Raw genomic sequence first — 23,857 nt, 5'->3', positions numbered from 1 at the left:
TATGAATTCTTTTATTATATAATTTTTATTTAAAAATTTTTTTAGTAATTTATAATAATAGTTAATATAATTTTTCATAATAATTTAAGTAAACATTTACAAATTTTTTAGTTTTATAACAAATATAATAAATATTTAAATATTTCATATTCATATAAATATAAAATATTAATTAATTAATAATTTTTTTAATCTGAATCAATATAATATAATAATGATGTATAAATAAAATTAACAGTTTTAATATTTATGAATAGAAAATAAAATTATTATAAAAATAATTTATACAAGATCAAATATAAGATCAATTTTTTATGACATTCATTATTATTATGATCATTTTATTATTATTTATATTATTGTTTTAATTATATTATTATTATTATTTTTATATTTCTATAATAATATAAAAAATAAATAAATCAGATTATTATCATGCAGTAATATTAGTAAAATTTTAAAAAAGAAAATTATATTTAAAGATATGTAAACTTTTAATAGATACATCAAAAATTTCATCATATTCATCATATAATTTCAAGATATATATATATATATATAATTCTAACAAATTAGATCAAATTATAATTCAAGTCTACATTATATAAAAATTAAATAACAGAAATAATAAGAAAAAAATATTATTTAACAAAATCTGTCATTTTGACATAATTTTTTTTCATAATTCTATACATTGAAACATTTACGATTATTAAAAAACAATCAAGAAAATTATCAAAATATGATATATAATATACATATATAAATATAGTGATAAATTTTATTTTTACTTTTAATTTTATAAAAATATTTGTAATATTTTATATATATATTATATTTACATTTAGATGAATATTTAATTTAATTTATTTATATTTATAATATTATAAATTTTCTTTATAAATATATAATAATATATTTTAATTTTTGGAAATATAAAAGTTGTTTTTTTAAAAAAATTTTTTCTGATAATATAAAATTATTAATTTAATTTAAAAATTAATTTCTAAAATTATTTATTTATTATATATAATAATGATATAAATAAAATTAATTTATTAATACATAAGAAATAATAACATGATAAAACTTATTAAATATATTGAAAAATTTTTTTATAAGATTTTTTTTTAACTTCATTTGAAATAGAGACATGTACTATATGTATGCCTAGTTTAACTCAATTGTGCTAGAATCATTTCGTACAAGATAATTCAGTTTTTTCGAATCAAACTTCGTTAATATGTTCTATAAGTACAAATAAAAGAAAAATAAATATAAATTGTTTAAAAATTTATTAATAATTTCTAAAAAAATATGAAATATGATAATGTATTTATCCCAATATTAAAAATAATATAACAATGATAAAAAATTAAATTTATTATTTTTTTTATTATTATAATTTATTTTATTTCTAAGAAATCAATTATCAATTTTTCATATTACTTTATCATCCATGTTAATTTTTATTTGATATTTTTTTTTATCTTGAAATTTTCTATAGATAAAAATATAATAGTAAGAATTCTAATTTTATATAGAATGAAATTCTTTTCTTTAATGAAATTATAAACAATATTTTATTATAACTTTTAATTACTTTTTTAATAAATTTAAAAAATTTTTAAATAAGCAAATAATCAATATTTGTATAAATCAATATTTGTTCTTTATTTATGTTTTTAGAAGGATAGAAGATTTTTAGAAGATAGATGCTCTCTGTAGATCGTGTATTTTGTATAAAATTTTGACTAATAAATAGATTATTATTTATACTAAAATATATTTAAATTTATGTATATTAAAATAACTGATAAATTTATATCAAAAAAAGTAAGAAGAGTAAATTTATGACTTAGAAGAGGAAATTGTTAAACTGTATTGTATTCAAAATATTGTTATCAATATTTTTAACAATATTATTGTCAATATTATTGATCAATATTTTTGCAGATTATTTTGTATATATTGTACAGAAAATAAGAAAAAACTAAGAAATATTAATCAAATGAAAAAAAATTGGTTTTTTATTTAAAAATTTTTATTTAAAATAAAAATAATAATTCATATATTATGCAATTAATTTATTTTCATCAATTTTTTTTGAAATGTAATTATAAATACAAAATGCGACAATCAATCTTTATGACAATTAGAATTACTATCTCCCCTATTATTTATTAAAATCAAATTCGAATTCTATTCAAATTTTTTTGAATGAATATTTATGAAAGATGATTATTTAAATCGATATTTTATAGTTGAAAAATTCAGATCATGGAGAATATTTATTCGGAATCTCTAACGAATTATTCTATATATTTATTAAAATTATATATTTAAAGTAATTATTACAAATTTATTTATGTAATTAAAAATAAATTAAAAAAATTATTTTGATAATTTAATTTTATGACATTAGCTATTTATTCTACTTATATGTATATTGTGTGTACATATATATATGTTATACATAAAAATATAATGTAATGTAAATATGTTTATATAATAAGAATTTTATAAGAAATATAATATTATAAAAATGAATTTTGAAAGTCTTATTCAATCCTATAAAATTAATTTTAATTTTAATAATCCGCTAAAATTAAATTTAATTTTCAAAATAGATCAAAAAGGTTTAACGTATTTTTTTAAAGAAAATATATGTAAGAAAATATCGTAAAATATAATTTTAAAATTAATGATATTTTGTTTATTTCATTAAATGGTAAATTATAGCCTTGATAATATTTTGAATATTAAAAAAAATGAATAAAAGTATTAGTTTTATCTGATAATTGAATAAAAATAAGTTCGATATAAATTAAAAGTTAAAATAAAAATTAAAATTCTTAAAATTTTTCATGATAAAATATAATGAAATATTGATATAAAATAAATATTTCAAATAAAAATTTTTTATTTATAGAAAAATAGCTATAATATTTATATCTTGATTATAATACTTCTCTTTAAGATTGAAGGCTTAAATTAATACTAATTAAAATTATTAATAGATAATTAGAAAAAAAAATAATTTTGGAAATTAATGAAATATATTTTCAATTATTTTCACTTATTTTAATTTTTTAATACTTTATTTTATTAAAATAATTCTTAATTTATTGCTTTAAATTATTTATGATATATAAACTAAAATAAAATTTCAAATTTCTATCGAAATATTTAATTATTAATTTATAATTAATAATATATCATAAAAATAAGAAAGATTTTTTTTGAATTCTAATTTTATCAAGAGTTTTTGTTTTCTTTATGAATAATTAATTTTATTTCATATTTCTGAAATATAACTTAATTTATTCATTGTTGATCGAATTTTCATAATTTAAAAAGTTTCCATAAAATTTAATAGAATTTGTGATTATGTTCTAGATTGTTTCTCTGAAAAGAAACAAAAATCGATAGAAACATTTATATATGTATTATAATATACTATAAAATTAAGCAACATGGACATGAAATGTATATTACTCTTCTCTCACCACTCTGTATAAAATATTTTACAGAATTTTCATAGATATAAAAAGAATCGCATAATTAATAATTACATCGGGCGAGCATTATATGTATAGAATTAATTAATCGAATTCCTTGATTTCCTTTTTAATAGTAGCAATATCATTTATACAGAATTGGAAAAATGAAGATTGATGAAACAATCTCGATCAACGATTATTTTTTTCTTTATTTCTATGTTTTTGTTTCATAAAAAAAGAAAAAAAAAAGAAAAAGAAAGAATATAAAAAAGTTAGAAATTAGGCGTAAGTACATAATCTTAGGGGACAGTGACAGGCTGTTGTTTCGCTGTTGCAGGTTACTCTCGGACGAGTACTCGGTTCGATCACGCATTTAGTAAGCTCTAGTAGAGAACAATGTGCTATGCATATATCTATATACATATCTAAATCTATATAAATCTATATAAATCACATAATATAAATCACATAGACGTGCATCCATATGTGCATATATGTATATACATGCATATGTCACATGCATATGTATATATTTATTTTTGTTTGTTCTTGATCACGGTACGAGTGTACAAATGTATTTATAGTGTGTACCAAACATAGAGCATGCTATCTTGTTTAGAGATGAATAAAATACTATTTCGAATTTCGTGAAGAAAAATAAAAAATAAAAAAGGAATGAATGTTGAATGAACGTTACAATTGATGTGAATTAAGCTATACTATTATCCCTAAGTCATTGGATATTGTTAATAAATTTAAATGAAGGAGTGAACTTCGTAATTATAATGCAGAATTTATATTTATTAAATTCTATAATTATTGATCATAAAGAAAATTGAATTATATTTATTGTGAATTTGATATATGTAATATTATATGTAACAATTTGTTTTAATATAAAATTTATTTTAATATATTTATTTTAATATAATATGCGGATAAAAAATGATATACATATCAAATATAAATTTATCTAATTACTAATTTTTTTTATTTTTGACTTAATTACGAGAATTAATAATATGAATAATTATAATGAATAAACTCAAGATTAATAAAAATTTTTATTTTATATACATATGAATAAATATGTAATTTTTAGTAAACATGTATTTGTGTATAATACAAATATAATTATATTAATTCATGCAATTTTTAATACATGAATATTCGAATATTTAAATAAATAAATTTTTTAAAAAATATTGAAAAAAAAAATTTTTTTTAAATTTTTTGTATCAAAATAGAAAATTAAATACAATTAAATTTTATGAAAAGAGATTACATTGATACATAAAATAAATTTGAATATTAAAAATTTATAATATATATTATAATATAATATATATATTTATAATATATAATATATTATAAATTTATATTTTCATATTTTTTAAATTACATTAAAAATATACATGTAAATATATATATATTTACATAAATTAAAATAAGGCCATAGTTTAATACAATTTCTAATTCCATTCCACAATATCACATAATACATCAATAAATTTGTATACTTTAAATTAATTAATTATTTGGAAAATACATATTTGCTAAATAAAAAAATTCTTATTTCCACGCGTTACTCTTCAAACAGCCTGCACCTCATCATCCTGAATAAGTCAATCATTCTCCCAATGGGCTTAATTTTCTTTCGTTGTTAACTCATATTTCTTCCTTTTCTTTTTTTTTTTTAAATCGCAATGCTGTGAAGATCATGTTTCACGTTGCTATAAATCTATTCCAATAAAAATCAGGTTTAAATTTAGTAAGCATATCCGGTGACTTATGAACAATGTTGTATTTTATAATTAGCGAATGAACACACGATTAATAATGAACGAGCAATCCATAAAGAACAGAGTGGCATACATGCTATTTCGAAACGGTATTTTACCCATCTCTGCATCTCTAATCTGTCGTATACTGTCGTTTTGTATACTCGTGTCATAATCTGACACTGCGGTTTCCGGCGATTCTGTATATATATATATATATATATATGTCGTTTGCAACATACGCAGCTTAGAACATACGACACGAATGTGGTGAACGATCTGAAACTTTTATTTATGGAAATTATTATGTGTATACCTATATTTATTTACGTACATCTATTATGTATCTGTACATCTTTTCGCACAGTGTCGAGCTCGAATCTAAATTCTAAATTCTAAATTCTAAATCTATCATCGTGCATCAACAGCGTGTTTTCAACTTTCTTTCAATTCTTCGTTTTCAATGCACGAAAAAATCGATGTTCTCTCTTCTCTTGATCTCGATATTCGCATCGTCATGGCGTTTTACGTTTTTCATTTATTCTTTCGACTTTAGATATATCTTGAAGACGACTATCTTAACATTCATTTTAAATTCTATGATTTTATGTGGACATCTGAATGGACGTTTGATTCCAGTTTAATCTTAAGTTTTGAAAATTTATACATATTTTATCTCATTTTAATCTATCTATCAAAATTAATTATTAAAATTATTTTTAGAAGAATGGAAATAATATTTAGGGATGGACTAATCATTACAAGGCCGAATCTTTCGAATATAGGATATAAAAATAATTTTATAATAGTTTAAGTTAATGGTTACAAAGATAATTTTTGAATGAATAAATTGAATAACTTTCAAAGATCAACATAATTAGATCAATGAATTCATTCAAAGTGAATTAGAAATCTAGCTAAATAAAAACATATAGTTCCATTTAAAAAAATAAATTTTGAGATTTTGGAAATTTAGAATTAGATAAATCTGATAGTTATAAGATTATAGTTATAAGATCTGATATATAAGATTTTAAAATATAAGTTTTATATAAAATATTTTATTGAATAATGCAGAAAATAATTGCATAGAAAAATTAAAATAAGACATTCTGTATAAATATTCAAATGAATCAAATCCGCTATGATTTTTCTGTAAAATTGTAACTAAATTTAATATATTAATTTAAATATAATTAAATTTAATATATATATATAATCAATATTAAAAGTTTTATTATATAAATATTAATATTGAGACAATATTAATATTTATTATTTCCTATTAATTATTTCCTATAAAAAATATTATATTATTTAAAAAAGCTTTAGAAAATATTTTAATTTAAATTTTGTAAAAATTATTGTATTATAAAAACAAAAAACATACGAAATAATAGCTACTTTGTTTGTAATAAAATTTTTTCCTTATTTTTCAAAATTTAAAAAAATTTTTTAAAATTTTTTAAAAATTTATGTTAAAATTTCGATATAAGAAATTTAATATATATATTTTTAAAATAACGATTATGCATTAAAAATGTTATATAATTTTATTTGAAAATCACACATTACATTATCTTTATATGATCTTTATGCAAAGATCTACGAAAAGATTAATTATATACTTGAAATACTTGAAATTATTCAAATCATTTATCTAAAATATTAAATATTTGTAAAGGAAAATACTTGAAATTATTCAAATCATTTATCTAAAATATTTTTTAATAGTATCAATAATAAGAAAGATATTTCAGATAATAAAATTATATGAATTATTCTGTGTATAATTTAATATAAAAAAAAGTTTCATAAAAGAAGAAGTTATTATGAAAATTTAGTTATAAAAATCTAAAAATTGCCGTAAGCAATTCCTTACGGTTCTAAGGAGTTAAAAAGAATAAGCAATTATTTTTTCGATATTATTATTTTCTTTGATGAAACCAAATAATCAGTTCATACTTAATTAATTTGAAAAGTTTGTTAATGATGATCTTTTCCTTGATACATTGAACATAAGACCATTAAGGAATCTCTTGAACTACTTGATTCTAAAATCATTAGAGATCATTAGATTTCGAACTATTTTCTTATATTTACTATCTATGAAATTGTTTTGTCATGTTAATTGTTATTATTTTTTAACTTAATATCAAATAAATTAAAAATCTTAATTAATGAATAATAATCAAAGATAATGATAAATCAAAATATTAAAAATACTAAAAATAAATTTTTATATAAAATCACAGTTCCAGGAATTATTATATGTATATTATTATTATATGTATGTATAATTTAATATCAATTAAATCTTAGTAATGATAATTAAAAAGATCAAATAGAAATAAAAAGTCAATTATTAAAACAAAATTATTAAAAGTAAATTATTAAGACGGTTTATAACAAGATATTAAAACATTTCAAAAAATCTATCAGATGTCTTTAAGATGTCCTCAAGACGTCTTTCCATGCTACTTGGCACGTCTTCTTTTTTCTTTCTTTATTATTACATATATTTATTTATCCATATTTCTTTCTTCTACTTTTCTCTTCTCACTTTTTGAGTTTAATTAATATATTCAAAGATATTTTTTTCTCTCTCTTTCTCTTTCTCTCTTCGTTCCATATGACTCTACCATATGACTATACGCATTATTATTAAAATTGTCGAGAAGAGATCTCCATAATATCGCCTTCGGTTGCTCACCGAATTTGTTATTCATTCGGGAACACATTGGGAACACAGTTTCTCTCTCTCTCATTTTACATTTCTTCTTGGTGGATGTATTCCAAATCCCATTTATTTTTCTTACTCTTTGTTCCCATCGTCCTCTGTTCGCGGTGGTCATTCAACTATCGTACAATAGCAAACGGCTCTTCCTCAGAGTGGGATGAAAGTTTATTTGAAAAAGATCCAGTTCTGCTCTGAACTTCCGCACGACGCCGATTTCGATTATAATTTTAGCAGCCGTGGACATTCTGCCTACCTTTCTTGCGATTATAATGATACGTGGAAAATCAATCTCTTCCAAATGCATCCCGAAGCTAATTAAACGCAGTGAGTCTACTATTAGTTTCTTCTCTTCGATTTATACGGCATCTATTTTGAATCATTTATCGACTTCTACAACTGCGTGTTACATAGTACTTTCGGCTTCTCACCGCGTCATCAACCAAGCCGGAGTGCAACTAGCGCACGTACAATGTGTGGCGCTACGTACAGCATGTTTCTTCAGGTTGCGGTCTCGTTCGATGCGTAGTCAGGCGTGAAATTTAACCGATTATACAGTCGCTCGCAAAAGTATTCGAACATTATTCAAAGGGGAATTTACGTAATATGAAAATTCTAATTTTAATGAAAGTTTGTGTTTATATGGAGTATAATGGATTATACGTAGTTTCCTTTTTCGACGAAAAATCTCATTGGACATGAAATTATTAAGATTTCAGCATTCTTTTATGTTTTGAATATAATTTAATCTAGAAATATTTTTTATAATAAAGTAAATGTGTAAATATTTATAAATTATTGAAATTAAAATATTTTATATATTTAAAGTTTTTATTTGTTTTATTACAAGATTATGTTTAAAAGAAGAAAAAAAAATTTATTTAAATATATTTAAGAATCCATTTCATTTTTTCACAGCGATTCTCCATTAAAATATATATAAATAATCGTGCAATAGTAAGTCGATTTTAAAAATCAAATCAAACATAGAAATTGATATATAAAAATATTGATTATTTATTTTAAATAATATTACATACTATTATCTGTAAAGTAAAAGTTATAAACAATTTAAGTTTGTGTTATGAGAAACGAGATGATGGAAATAGAACTTAATTTACTTATAACTTAATAATTTAACTGATATTTTTGTATATCAGTTCTATTTTAATCTTTAGAATTAATTTTTCAAACATGTCTCATGAATTAATATTCTGTATATACTTATATTATTATACATATTATAATATGTATCAATAAGTAAGTAATCAATACTATGATACATCGACTTCGTAATTAAAGTTTATATTGAAAAATGTAAAATGATATTATTTATATATACTTTACATTATATGTAAAATGATTATAATTCTTAACTTATTTATTCTTATTTTTTCTTAACTTGAACTCTGGGAGAGATGACCTTGGAAATTATGCAGGAGGTTAAAAAACATTTTTTTTTCCTGATTGAAAAAAGAACAATAAACTTTTTAAATTTTTTATAGAGTTATATATAATCATTGATAATAATCTTTGTATACTTTATACAAATTTACAAAAATTAATAAATTACAAAAACTAGTAAATTATGAAAATCAGTAAAACTTTTTTTATAGTAACATAGTTTGCTTTTACTTTACAGATAATAGTATGTAATATTATTTAAAATATAATTATCAAGCAATTATTTTATTTATAAAACTTTTTTTTCAAGAAAACTTTGAAATCAAAAAGCCATATTTTAAAAAATATAATTTTATGAGATACCGTAAAATTTTCATAAAAACACGAAAAAAATAATAAAATTTCGTTAATTTCATTTTCTCAATGAGATTTTTCATTGAAAAAAAAATTACTTTATGTATAACTTTATCATAACCTATTATGTTTCTCATATTTGAAAATAAAATTAAATAAAAATTTTTAGATTCTTTTAGATGAATTTTACGAACTTAAATAAATTTAAATAATATGAATATTTTTATAAATATTTTATGTACATTGGTTTAATAATTAATTAAATTAAAGTTAACTTTAATAATTAAATTTTGTAATTTTATTTTAATTAGTTATTAAAATTGAATTATATAATGAAAATATATAATATTTTATAATATTTTACATAATGGGGATAAAGTAATTAAATTCAGGATTAATTGTTTGCTATATGTATATTATTCTGGATTTCTGATTGATAGATAGGATTAATTTGAATGTCAGCGACAATATTTTTATCAGAATTTGTATTATATTTAGATTTATTGTTAATATTATTTTTTATTAATATTAATTATTAAATTATTATTAATAAATTCATATGTGAAGACACAATGTTTTATATAATATAATAATATTTTCTTTTTTTTAAAAATAATAATGTATATGATAATTTTTATCATTATCAAATTCATCTTTCCTTTTAATATCTTTAGCATTGACAATGAATTTCTAAGATGCATCATTTCAGACTTATTCTATTATTTTATTAATTAAATTGAATTTCATAAATTAATATTTTAATTTAATTATGTTATTGAATGAAAAATATTGCCAAATATATGAATGAAATAATATGAATGAAAATATTGTAGATGATAAGAAATTGTTTCATATAATATATAATTTATGAAGAGAATATAATAATTTAATTTTTAATTTTTTTTCTTAAAATTATTTATTATTATTATTTCTTTAAATCACCAAAGAAAATTAATAAAATATTTATATATTAAATTTATATATCAATAGAAATATTTATCAATAGAAATATTTGTATCAAATTTAAAATATACATACAAATGATATTTCGATTTTGACTGTAATTTATGGATTCTCTGATATCCAATTGTCAGAATTTGTCAAACTGAATAATATTTCTTGTGACATAAATCAAAAATAAAATTATTGTATTTATTTTTTAGAATAATAATAATATAAGAGTAAAGTTTAATAAAAAGATATAATCAATAAAATCAAAAAAATTTGTTTCGTACTCCAATATCTTATTATAATTGAAAATCAAGTATATTTCTTAGAATCTTGTGAGAACTGTATTCCTTATTATATTTTGAATTAATAAATTTTGTGTGAATAATTTTTGAAAATGGTTTTCATGTAAGAAATAAATTTAATTGCAATTCCCTTTAATTCTTTCGAGATTAATAGGATATTACATTCCAAATTAATTTTTCTAAATGAATTTTAAATATACTTTATAATTTTTCTGATATTATTGACATAATATTTTATTAATAATAATTAATCCCATTTTGAAAATTGGATTCAATTTAATTTTAATCAATTTATTATTATATTTCTATTGTAATATTGTGCTATTATAATATTCAATTAAAAGTTAAATCCATTTCGAAAGCCATTAAAATATTCTTTATTTCTATAATGCTTTACGTTTTTAAATATTACGTATTCAAATTTTATCAATTAATCTTTTATAAAAAACACTCAGCACATTCATTTCTTTTTCACTTTTTGCAAAAAGCAAACATAAATATATTTTTCAAAGCAATTTTCACTTTGATGAATTTCATTGATTGAAAGAGATCAAAATGTAGATAAATAGTATTGTATATAACAATATAACTGTAACTTTAACTATAAGCTTATTTAAGTTATTTATTAAAAAAATAATTTAAGGCAAATAAAATTAAGGCAAAAAGTATTATAAGAAAGAAAAGAATTTGAATATATTGAATAATAGATTCGGCATCGAAACAAGTTTCAAAGCTTCATTATCAGGTTTTTGGCTGATAAATATATTTTACTGTTCCAAATCAAAATCAGATTCTGATTTATTCATCAAATTTGGCAACTTACAGTTGTTTTTTTTTCTAAAATGTAAAAAAACATCTTGAGAGATCTTTGCAGAAAATGAAAAAAACAAATTGTAAATCATCTTAAAGTAAATTGCATTATCCTCTTTATTCTCTTATTTTAAAAATATTTTTTTTTAAAATCACACGATAAAATCAATTAAAGCATAAATCAGTTGGAAAACATTTCATAAATTCTAAAAAACATGCAAATAATCTATGATTATACTTTAATTTGTTTATTAATTAAAGAAATATTTTACGAAGAAATATTTGAAGTTTCATACGTTTTTGATCTTTTAAATGAAATTCAATGCGGATCATCGAAGAATTAAAATGTGTTTATTAGTATAGTTTTTTAAGAATTATTAATCTAATACATTTGAATTTATATGTTATATAAATAATATATTTATATGTGATAAAATTAAATATTTATATAAAGTGTTTCAAATTTAAGATAATAAATATATTTTATGGATCTAAATATAAATATAAATTGTTTAATATTTTATTAAAAAATTATAAAGGAAAATACAAAGAGAAGATATTATTTATATATAATTTTATGCAAGCTATTTTACTATTACTATTTTACTATATTTATTATCTGCAGTTATGAAATTAATTATTACTATTAATATCAATTTTGACATTAAATAAAATTTAATACTAATAAATACAAATAATTGCAATTAGTATTTCTTAAGAATATAATACAACTGGAATTTATTATTGTATGTAATTTATTTATATTTTGTTATTAAATTGAATAAATTATTAATTCTTTTTATTATTATTTTATTATAGTTTATTTTGCGTTATTCTTGTTTCATAATTTTTTTCTTTAAAATTAATAAAAATTAAGTATCGTAAATTCCATATTGTTCATTAATTCATAGAATAGATATGTTAAAGTTTAGCTAAACTTGAGATACCCTGTAAAAATGTAAAAAATTCTGATGAAAAAAATTATTCAAAAATTGTATTGCGATTTTTACAAATCTCTGACTACAGAGATGCATATACTATATCTGAAATCAGGGAGCAAACATCAACAAACTGCAATCTCAAACAGTCTCATTTTCAAGAATGGTTGAACAAGGGTAGTTCTCGACAAAAGAACAGGCAATCATTTTAGATACAATAGAAGAGTATATACTGCAAGAGTACACTGAAACAGAGAACTTGATTGATCCAAGAATTTTGTATATAGTATCTCTCACTCGAGGATTTGCTTTTATCTAAATAACTTGTTTATCAACTTACGTATAATAATCTCTATATCAAAATTAATATATATCTCTATATTAAAATTAAAAAGAATTATAATTTCCATAATATTTATGATAAAGACTGAATTAAAAAAAGAAAACAATAGATATTATATCGTTTTTGTTGAGATTAATTAAAATTATAAATCAGTTACATCCATATTTTAAGTTTTCGATATCATGTTTTCGATATCAAAATATATATATATATATATATATATATATATATATATATATATATATATTTGACATATATTTGAAGACTTTGTAAAATATATATATAACCAGAACAAATTTTACAAAATCTAAAAAATATAGAAATAATCTACAATTATTTATTTATTTAAGAAAATGTGCTTTTTCTATAAAGAGAAAGAACATTTAGTTAAATATTCTAAAAATATATAAAATTTCTAATCGATTTCAATTAAATAATAAAAAATAGTGAATAAAAATTTGTATATATTGACAAATAATGAATTTCTACTATTATTAAATAATTGCTGTTATATTTTTGTTCATATTAAAAGCTATTAAAAAGTATTTGTTTAATCTTGCATCTGCATCATCAATATAAATTGAAAGAAATCAATGCAAAAATATAGATAATAATAATAATAGTAATAATAGCAATAAAGTAATAATAATAGTAATAAAAATGAAAATAATAAAAAGAATAAAAAGAAGAAATAAAAAAAGATAAATTTTAAAAAAACGAAAATTGCCAAGCAAAAATTATATAGAAATAGTTTCAATCAGTTAAAGAATGTTTAATCAATAAGTATAAATATATCATTAAAAAAATACACAATGGAAATCTAACAACTAGTATTTGAAAAAAAATTATAAAATTTCCTTTTTCTTTAAATAAGTTAAAAATTCCAAATTATATCATATGAAAGTCATATTGTTAATATCCATACTTTGAAAATTTTATTTTCTTTGTATATCATTTTACTATCTTATTTTATTTGCCATTACAAATAATTTGTTTATAATTTGTTTTTTTGTTTTAAATTTTTTATTAAATTCAAAAATTATAATTAGTTACAATTTTTTATTTTCACAAGTAAGAAAAATGTATATAGAAGAATAATTAAACGTGATAACATATTGATAATATATGTATATTGATGATATATAAGATAGAAATAGAAAATATTTTGAAGATGAGCATAATGATTCGTTTCTAATTTCTTGTTTTATAATAACATCTCTGAGACATTTTCAGTTAACTTTTTAGTAATAGATATGTAATAAATATGTACTCAAATTTTGAAAATTTATTATAAATTTTATACTTTATATTTTATGAAAATATCGATGATTCTAAATTTTTTTATTTCTTATTTTTATTTCTTATTTTTCTCAATTTTATTTTTATTGATTTATACATGGAACGAAATTTTAAAAGAAATTAAATAGTATTTTTTGATCTAATGTCTTTTGATTAAATTGCAAAATAAGAGATTAATAAATTATTTTATTATCAGATTATTTAAAACCTACAATAATATACAAGTAGAAATACCATGCATATCATGTTACTCGTTTATTCGAATGAATTTAATCTTGGGAAGTAGAGTGATGTAATAAGAGAATTCTTTATATCTTTAGTTTATTTGGAAAATAACATTCTTATGCAATTGAAAATTTGGTTTATCCTTATGTCAATGCTTTTGAAATGCGCAGTTTTGTTTGTTTTAATTAGTAGATTAAAGGGGAGTCTCTTTTGTTTGTTAGACAAGGGATTTAAATCAGTACTTTAAAATAACTCTATTTGAAAAATAACATTGATGAATATTCGAAGAAATTTTGATTTATCTTTTTGTAAATAAATGTAAAATGTTTTAAAATGTACATGTTTACTTGTTTTAATTGATAGATTAATTTAGATATTTAGTTATTTTTTAAATGAGACATTAAATTTTATCTTTCTGATTTTTTCAATTTATTTTTTTGAAAAAAGAAAAATAATAATAATAATGAAAAATTTAATTTATGTAAATATTTATCTATATTTCTATATAATCTGTATATATATATAATCAATATATTTATAGTGTGAAAAAATTGCATTATTTCAAATGAAAGTAGAGATTTTTCTTTATTGAACAAAAATTTTAATTGAAATAAAAATTTTGAATTTTGATCATTATGGAATTATGTTTTCTTTTTTATTCCTATTTATTTAAAGGATTATATATGTTTCCAATTTTGAAAGTGAATTTTTTTTACATATTTTAAAAATTAAAAAATTGATGATTGTTATGAAGAATCATAAATTTTTAGTAAATCATAGTTATGAAAAATCATAAATTTTTAGTAAATCATAGTTAGTCTTAGAAAATTATGTAATTACAAAAATTTTTTAGCATACCTTAATATTTTACTTTAATATTTTTTTTTTTAATTGTATTAAATGGATATGACAATTTATTAACAAGTTTTTCAATCAATTTGATATAATATAATTTGAATTTGATATATTTACTTTTTAAAATTTTTATAGACTTATTATAGATTTTTTAAAACTTTATTATTCTTTTAATAATAAATAATAAATTTCTTTACAGAAAGATTGAACTTTTACCATTAAACATTCATTTCTTTGTAAAAAAAATTTATTTCAAGATCTTTCTAAAATGATATATATATAATAAATATAAAAAAAAAGAAAGAATTTTTTTTACATAAGTCACTAAACAAGGAAATAATGAATCATGCTCACACTTTTGATATCGAATAAAAAACAATTTTGTTCATATGTCATTTGTATCATTCTATCAGCTGTATCATTGCTACATTTTATTATATTTACATAAAAAAATTCATAACTATTTTCTTTTTATATATTCTTTTTATATTCTCAATTAAGAAAGAAAATGATAATTGGGATTATTTTATTTAAAAATATATATCATGACTCTTTAAAATAAAAGATTGTTTTTTTAAATTATTCAAAAATAGATATTGATATTAAAATTTACTTATTTTTACAAAGAAAATATAAAAGAAAGAAATATAAAAATATTATTTAATATTATTTAATATAGAATATGTATAAGAAAATATTGTAAAACTTGTTTTTTTATTCAATCGTATTAGAAAATTTACGAAAAATAAAGTATTTAAGAAAATATTTCTTAACATGATAAATATAAAAAAAAATTAAAATTATATAATATAAAAAAGATGAAAAAATTTCCATCGTATCAAAAAAAAAAAAAAGAGAAATTATATTCATTATATAAAATGACTGCATAAAATAAGTATAATAAATATGATCAAGATAAAAATCTAAAAAATGATTTTTATAGTAGGATTGAGTTTACAATAGTTCATAATAAGAGATATATTTACTCTTCTCCATATGTGTGTAATCATTAAACTTTCTCAACGAGAAGCCATTTTTAACATTTAAACAAACCATTTAAATAATATGATCTCGTTTTCTCAGGTTGATAGGTCGGATTATTTGAATAAACATTTACAAAGAAATACATCACTGGAATTCTTCAGTATCTATAATATTTCACAATACAAAGAAAAAAAGAAGAGAGGAAAATATATTCATACAATTCTTGTAGGAATTCTTGAAATTTTAAAATTGTAAGAATTCCTATATTGAAAAATAAGAATTATTAATATTCCGATTGATACATATTGAATTATTTTGAAATAATATTACATTTCAATCGATTTCTCGTTAAAAAAATCTTATTGTTTAAAAAAAAATCTATATATAGAGTATTAATATATTCACATTTTAGATTTTCAGAGATAAATATAAAAGTTGATATACCAAAATGATTGAAATTTATTTATTAAATTATAAGCAATTGAAGTTGCAATGAAACAAGATAAAATGAAAGAGAGATATCCTTTTATTCGCTTTTTTATCTCGCTTTTCTCGCTTCATTTAAGATATATTTAAATTGTTTATAACTTATATGTAGAAACAAGCCTTATCAACATTTTTATATACTAACTTTTGTGTTTTTTTTTTGAATTTCAGAATCGATTTTTCAAAACTACGAATATATTTTTCATCTACGAATATATTAAGACTCTTTATATTATTAAATATGGCTGAACTTTAGTTTGAAGTACAAATTTTTTACATTTTTACAAATCTTATTATAAATTTTGACAAATAAAACAATTTAAAATATCAATTTTAATTTTATATTTTTATTTTTTAATAAAAAAATAATTTAAATTTGATGCGTATTAGATGAAAATCCATTATAGCATTGTTTTATTGTAAGAAATTTTAAAAATATCAAATTGTTACATATATGTAACATTTAAATGAATAAAGTCTAATAATTTAAATCATCATTTTTTTGTGATTCTGTGTATAAATTTATATATTAATCTATTTATAGAAAAAAATAATGAAAAAAAATTTTAATTTTAAAACTAAAGTTTAACTTTATATATTATTATTCTGAAGCATCAAGGTGTACATGTAGTGATTCACATGTGACTAGCACAACACCGTATGGCTATGCAATATCTATGCAAACTTTTTGCAATATGGCACTCGCACATTTAGTCTCGACAACCACATTAATCGTTCGATTAGCTGTCACTTTTTTTCTTATTTTATTTTTTTTACGAGAAGCATGTTTAGCACTATCACAAGCATACAACAAGCACATAACTTAGCTGTGTCATGTCTTAGGCTACGTTTATTAAGGATAGCCAGATGGGTGCACGTGCGCCATTGCTGATGTAAAATCGTTCAATACGTTATCGTATTAGCAAAATATCGCTGCTTAAGGGACATTTCCATTTGGTGGCTTGGAAAGATTGACCTTTTTTTATTATACACGTTTAAAGTTCAATCTTTTGAAAATGGTTATCTTAAAATTTAAATTTGTCGTCAACAATATTAGATTAATGCTTAAACAACATTTGAATATGTTTGATTTTAAATATTCTGTTTTTATCTATTTAATATTTTCATAAAACAAATTTTTCACTTAATTCCATACTTCATATAGTTTTTTTTGTTTTTGAATCAAATAAATATTTAAAAATTTCTGATTTGTTTTTTTGGATAATTTTTGAAAAATAAATTGATTTTTATTTTTCAAAATATTATTATGTTTTTAAAATTTAATTTTTTTGAATTGAAATTGTATAAAAATATTGAACTTGATAAGCAATAAGAAAATATGCTATTATGAATAAATTTTATGAATAAATTTTAATTATTAAAATTTTTATATGATATTTTTATGAAAAGAATAAACATAAGATAACATTACAATTATAAAACGAATAAATAACTCAAATATGTGTATTTTATAAAAATATAGAGATTTATTTATAATTAGAAATTTTAATGTGTTATAAAATTACAAGTTTTTCGTCATTAAATAATTTTTTCGAGCCTCATGAAAATATTCCCTTAAAAATGTTTTAGAAATTAGATGAAAATAGCGATACTGATTTTTGCTTAATTTTACTTCGCAAAAACAGAGAAGAACATGAAGATTCGATATTTCGCAAATACGATATTACAGAGTATATGAATAAAACGTTGTTAATAATTCCGCTTTAGGCGGATATTGAATAAATTTGAGGATTTTCAGTTTATCGTATCGCGTGTTTTCGCATGCTATTTTCCATGATTTATTTGAACGCGCAATATTGATCTAAGTTCCACGTATTGGGTGTCTCGAAAATGTTGTCTTCCAGAATTGAATTATTATTACGTATTCGTATACGATGCCTGATGCTTGATCTAAGTGATAATTAATATAATATTAATACAACGACGATAGAATCGTATCATACGATCTATCGATAGAATTTAATTAGAACTCAAATTTATTGGTAGATAATGCATTTGTATCGATGACAATTTCATTTCATGCAGATTGTGTTAATCAATTGATATTTAGTTTTCACATTTATTTTTATTAATTCTGTTATTTTGGATTAAATGAAATATTTGGTTCAATAAAATAAAATTAATTTATTAATTTCTGTGGGAAAATATTTTTTTCTTTTTCAGATGAAAAACGAATTATTTATTTCGAATAATAAAAAATGAAATTCATGATTTATATGAATTTTAATTTTTTTTAATATAGAATAATTTTTAATATAATTTTAATATAATTTTTAATAATATAGAATAATATAGAATAAATTTTAATTTAACGATTTTTTTAAATTATATTATTTATTTTATATTATTTACATATTTAATTTTATTTTTAATCTTCAATTAATATTTTGATATGAATATAACGAATGTAATTATTTATATTTTCATATCAATATTAAATATGATTCTTCTTTATATTTAATATTAATTAATCTAATTTATATTAATTATATATTCAATTTTTTTAAATCAATTTTGAAATTATGATCAACGAAGATATTAATTTTTACAAATTAAAATTATTTGAAATTAAAATTTTTAAACTTATATTGATTAATTTTAAATTATTCAACTATTGTTCTATATAAAATTATATATATATTTTTAAATATTATTAAAATATTATTAATTTTTTTATTTTATTAAAATTTCTTATATATATTAATAAAAATATTTATTTTATTGTTTTAGTAAAAATATTGCAGATAAAAATATTAAATAATTAATTAAATATCAGTTTAATATAAATTTAAATATAAATTTTTGTATAAATAATTGTTAAAATAAATGATTATATATGTATTATAACGAATAGATTTAAAAATAAATTCAGAATATGCGTTGTAAGAAGAAATAATTCAGATCAAATCTCAAGTATCTTTCATACACGTGTTGCTGATCAAATACGTTTCAGTTAAAGTTAAAAAAAGGATAATTAATGTTATTTTCATTTTAAGTTTATAAATTAAAATATTTATAACTCGTAATATTTATATTTTATAAATGCGATGTTTAACGTCCAAAAGAATAATTATTTAAATAATTATATAATAAAAGATTGTATATTGGATCAATGGTCGCTACCAAATAAATTAGATAAATATTGAATTAAATAATAATTAATCAAACATAATAAAAAGATTTCGCATCTCGATTTTTATTTTTATTGATTTTTAATTTTATTGTTAGGTTTAAAAAATTTTATTTTAGGATTATGATTTGTGGAAAATTTTTTAGTAAAGTTAATTTGATAAAACTTTTCAGTTTTGTTTATATTATTTGTTAGAAGTTAGTTATAATAAACTGGAAAAAATATTTTTCATTTAATATATTATTTTTATATATTTCAGTTTTCAATATTTTATATAAAAGAATTTAATATAAAAGATATTAATTTCAATTAAAATTAAAATTAAAATTAAAATAATTAAAATATATTTTTATATTTATATTATTCAATAAAAATTATTTTAAAGATTTTATGATTTGATTTATGCTCTAATATGAATCATATAATATGAATTATTTAATTTTAATAGTAAATTTTTTATTTAAATTAAAATTTTTTATTTATTTATTTAAATATTATATATATAGATAATAAATTCATTTCTTTAATTTTTACTTCTCCATTTTTGAAGAAACTTCATTTGAAATAACTATTTGAAATAACTATTTGAAATAAAAGAAAATATTATAATTACACAGTTTAAAAATTTAAATTTAAATTTATATTTATAATAATACATGTAATTAAATTTATATTTTATAAATATAATGGACAATTATAGATATAAATTTTTTTTTAAATGAATTTTATCAGATTTTTGATATTTTATATTTATGATCAAAGATAAATTTCTATTAGAAAATGAGAGTTAAATTTATAAATACATAGTCGAGTTAAAATCATCCAAATTGCATAGAGAACTTAATTCTCAGAATTATGATTAAATACTTTATGAAAATATTTTCTACATGTTACTTGTCTACGTTTATGTAACAATATTTACGTCATAGTGTTATTTATGTAACGATGCTCAAGTGTTACCCTTGATTTTACGTTAAATACACGTGGTAAATATCATGTGAACAATATATAAAGAAGAGAGATAATTCTGAATAATGAAATGAAAATGAGAGAATATATGAGAGAATAAGATATAAAAAATGTAATTACAAAAAAAATTTTAAAATTGGCTAAAATTTGTTACTTCTAGTATTAGTAAAAAAATTATATATTTTGGCAAGCCACGTTTATATCGAATGGTATATATTTTTTATCAGAGATAATATATCATTGTGACTAAAAAATATATTATTTATGATTTGATCAGAGTGAAATTATGCTGGCAGACTTTTAAACCATAATTCTCCAAATATGAAATTTTGAGTTTATAATGATAATTATAACTAATATATTAATATATATTAATAATGAGTTTATAAAAATATGATTTTTATGAGTTTTCAAAAAACATTGAAGAAAAAGAAAATGATGAAATTACATGCGCAACGTGAGTTTCCTATCGATTTTTCATTTTTTCTGCGTTAAAAATATAAGATAAAAGAATTTAAATTACGTTTCTAAAATAAATTTAAAATAAATTCATCTAATATCTTGAAATACATTCTTGAAATAAATATTAGATGACGTACAAACATAAAATTCGCAACGATGATGAGCTATCAGTGGAATTTTATGTAAACAAGAAATAGCAAATTTTCTCCAAATATCAAGTTTATGTTGTAATAAAGAAACATGTTTCAAATATTAAATTTATGAATATTGGAATTTTTTATTTAACTCTTTCATTACAAGAGAAGAATATATAGTATAAAAAAAATATAAAAATCTTATGAATTTCTTAAAATTAGAAAAGAATGCTAAAAATTAGAATATTAAAAGAATAAATATAATGATTATACTAAATTTTGATAAAAAGAAAATGATTTTTAGACAAAGATGTCTAAAAAATGTTTTTCAAATGTCTTATACATATATTATATTATAAAACAGAATATTTCATATATATATATATATTCATAAAAATTAATAACAATTATAGAAATAATAATAATAATGTGTATCTAATAAATTTAATTTATATTTTTTAAATATGTTTTAAAATAGATAAAACTTAAAAATTTGATCCTAATAAAAAGTTGTAAAAAGTTTGTGTTAATTTAAAAATACATATGGGTATATAAAATAGATATAATTTAAATATATAAGGAAATTAAAGAAATAAATATTTTAAATTTTTCAATTATATATTATAATAATTATAAAAATAATTATTTATAGAAATCTTTAAGCAACTTTAAAAAATTCGAAATTCCTTGTTTTGTTTGATATTATTTGAGAACATATCTGTCATATATATATTATGTATATATAATAATAAATAAAAATGAATAAGAAAAAAATATTTGATAAATATAGATCAAAAAAAATTTTGATAACATATCAAGAACATCGAAAGTGGATCTAAATCTAATATTTATTAAAAGGTTTATTTATTAAAATGATTATTATAATATATTATAAAATATTATTTTTATAATTATTTTTTTTTAAAAGAAAGCAGTATATATATAATATATATAATTATATATATAATATATATATAAGCAGTATATATATAATGTTTTATGAAAATTATAATAATTTGATTGAATAAAAAATTATTTGGAAATCATTTTTAAATTTTCTTGATTTTAAATTATTGATTTTATATATGATAATCTAAATATAAAAAAAATAATTAATAAAAAAAAATCAATGTTAAAAAATAATAAGATATACAAATATAGATACTCTTATAATTCTGAATATTGTCACAAATAATATGTATGAAATTATCACGATTTCATTATTCAATACTGATTATGTTTTCATGAATGATTCATGAATACGTTGTAATTATAAATAGTAGTAATCATTAATAGTAATGAATAATTCTAACTGTAATCTGCATACAATTTTCTTAATTATCAATAATCATTTTATACTGTAGAAATAAAAAACTTATAAAACCATATTGGAAAAATTGTTTATTATCTATAATTTTCATAAAATTAATGTATTTTTAAACTTATTTTCTATTAAAAAAAAATAATTATGTTTGGAAGTAGTTGTTTTGATAAATAATTAGTTCTTTTTTACATATTATTTTTCTTTTTTTCTTTCAAAAAAAAATAACACACATAATTAATTATAAAAAATATTTAGAATAAATATTATTTTTAACATTAATTAAGACGAAACGAAAAAGTCAAAATTGTATGATTATTTTCTAATATTCTTATTAGAATATTTTCTAATAAGACTTACTTTTATTCTGTAGATTAATGTATAAAATAAGCTTAGTTTTTATAAACTTAATTTCCATAAAAGTTTAAAATTTTTATTTTTTCTTTTTTTTTTTACATATTTTTTAAATGTTTCTTGACTTCTTAATTTTATTATATTATCGATTACAATATTCCTTTCTTTGTTTTATATTACTAATTTACTTATATCCTAAAATAAATATGTAAAATGATATTTGCAATCTAAATTAGGAATATTTATAAAATGATAATTTTCTTTATTCTATTCCAAATTTAAATTCCAAATTTCTTTTATATAATTTATATTAAGAAACATTATTTGCTAAAAACTAAATTAAAAATATAAATTATTATAAATTGCTAAACGTAAATTTATGAAATCATTATAAAAATAATAATTTTTAAATGATTAATCAAAATTTATCGGTTTAAATTTGATTAAAATGTTATCATAAAAATCAATTTTTGGTTAGAAATTAGAAATTATGA

At 18.2% G+C, this 23,857-nt stretch overlaps 1 protein-coding gene across 6 annotated transcripts in view; it reads left to right on the top strand.

Annotated features, from left to right (window-relative positions):
* The window catches only part of LOC108002378 (voltage-dependent T-type calcium channel subunit alpha-1G), a 198,385-nt gene that overhangs the window by 74,486 nt on the left and 100,042 nt on the right, over positions 1–23,857 (top strand). For 2 of the 6 annotated variants that reach the window (XM_062081494.1, XM_062081496.1), the window contains exon 6: positions 3,841–3,879. The exons of the other annotated variants lie outside the window; for them this stretch is intronic. In XM_062081494.1, the coding sequence (XP_061937478.1) occupies positions 3,841–3,879 (39 nt within the window). The remainder of the gene's footprint in view (positions 1–3,840; positions 3,880–23,857) is intronic. 6 annotated transcript variants of the gene reach the window in all.

This window comes from Apis cerana, linkage group LG11, assembly GCF_029169275.1.
Source record: "Apis cerana isolate GH-2021 linkage group LG11, AcerK_1.0, whole genome shotgun sequence".
Taxonomy (NCBI): Eukaryota; Metazoa; Arthropoda; class Insecta; order Hymenoptera; family Apidae; genus Apis; species Apis cerana.
The sequence above is the reverse complement of the archived record's forward strand: the minus strand, read 5'-3'. Positions and strand labels throughout refer to the sequence as shown.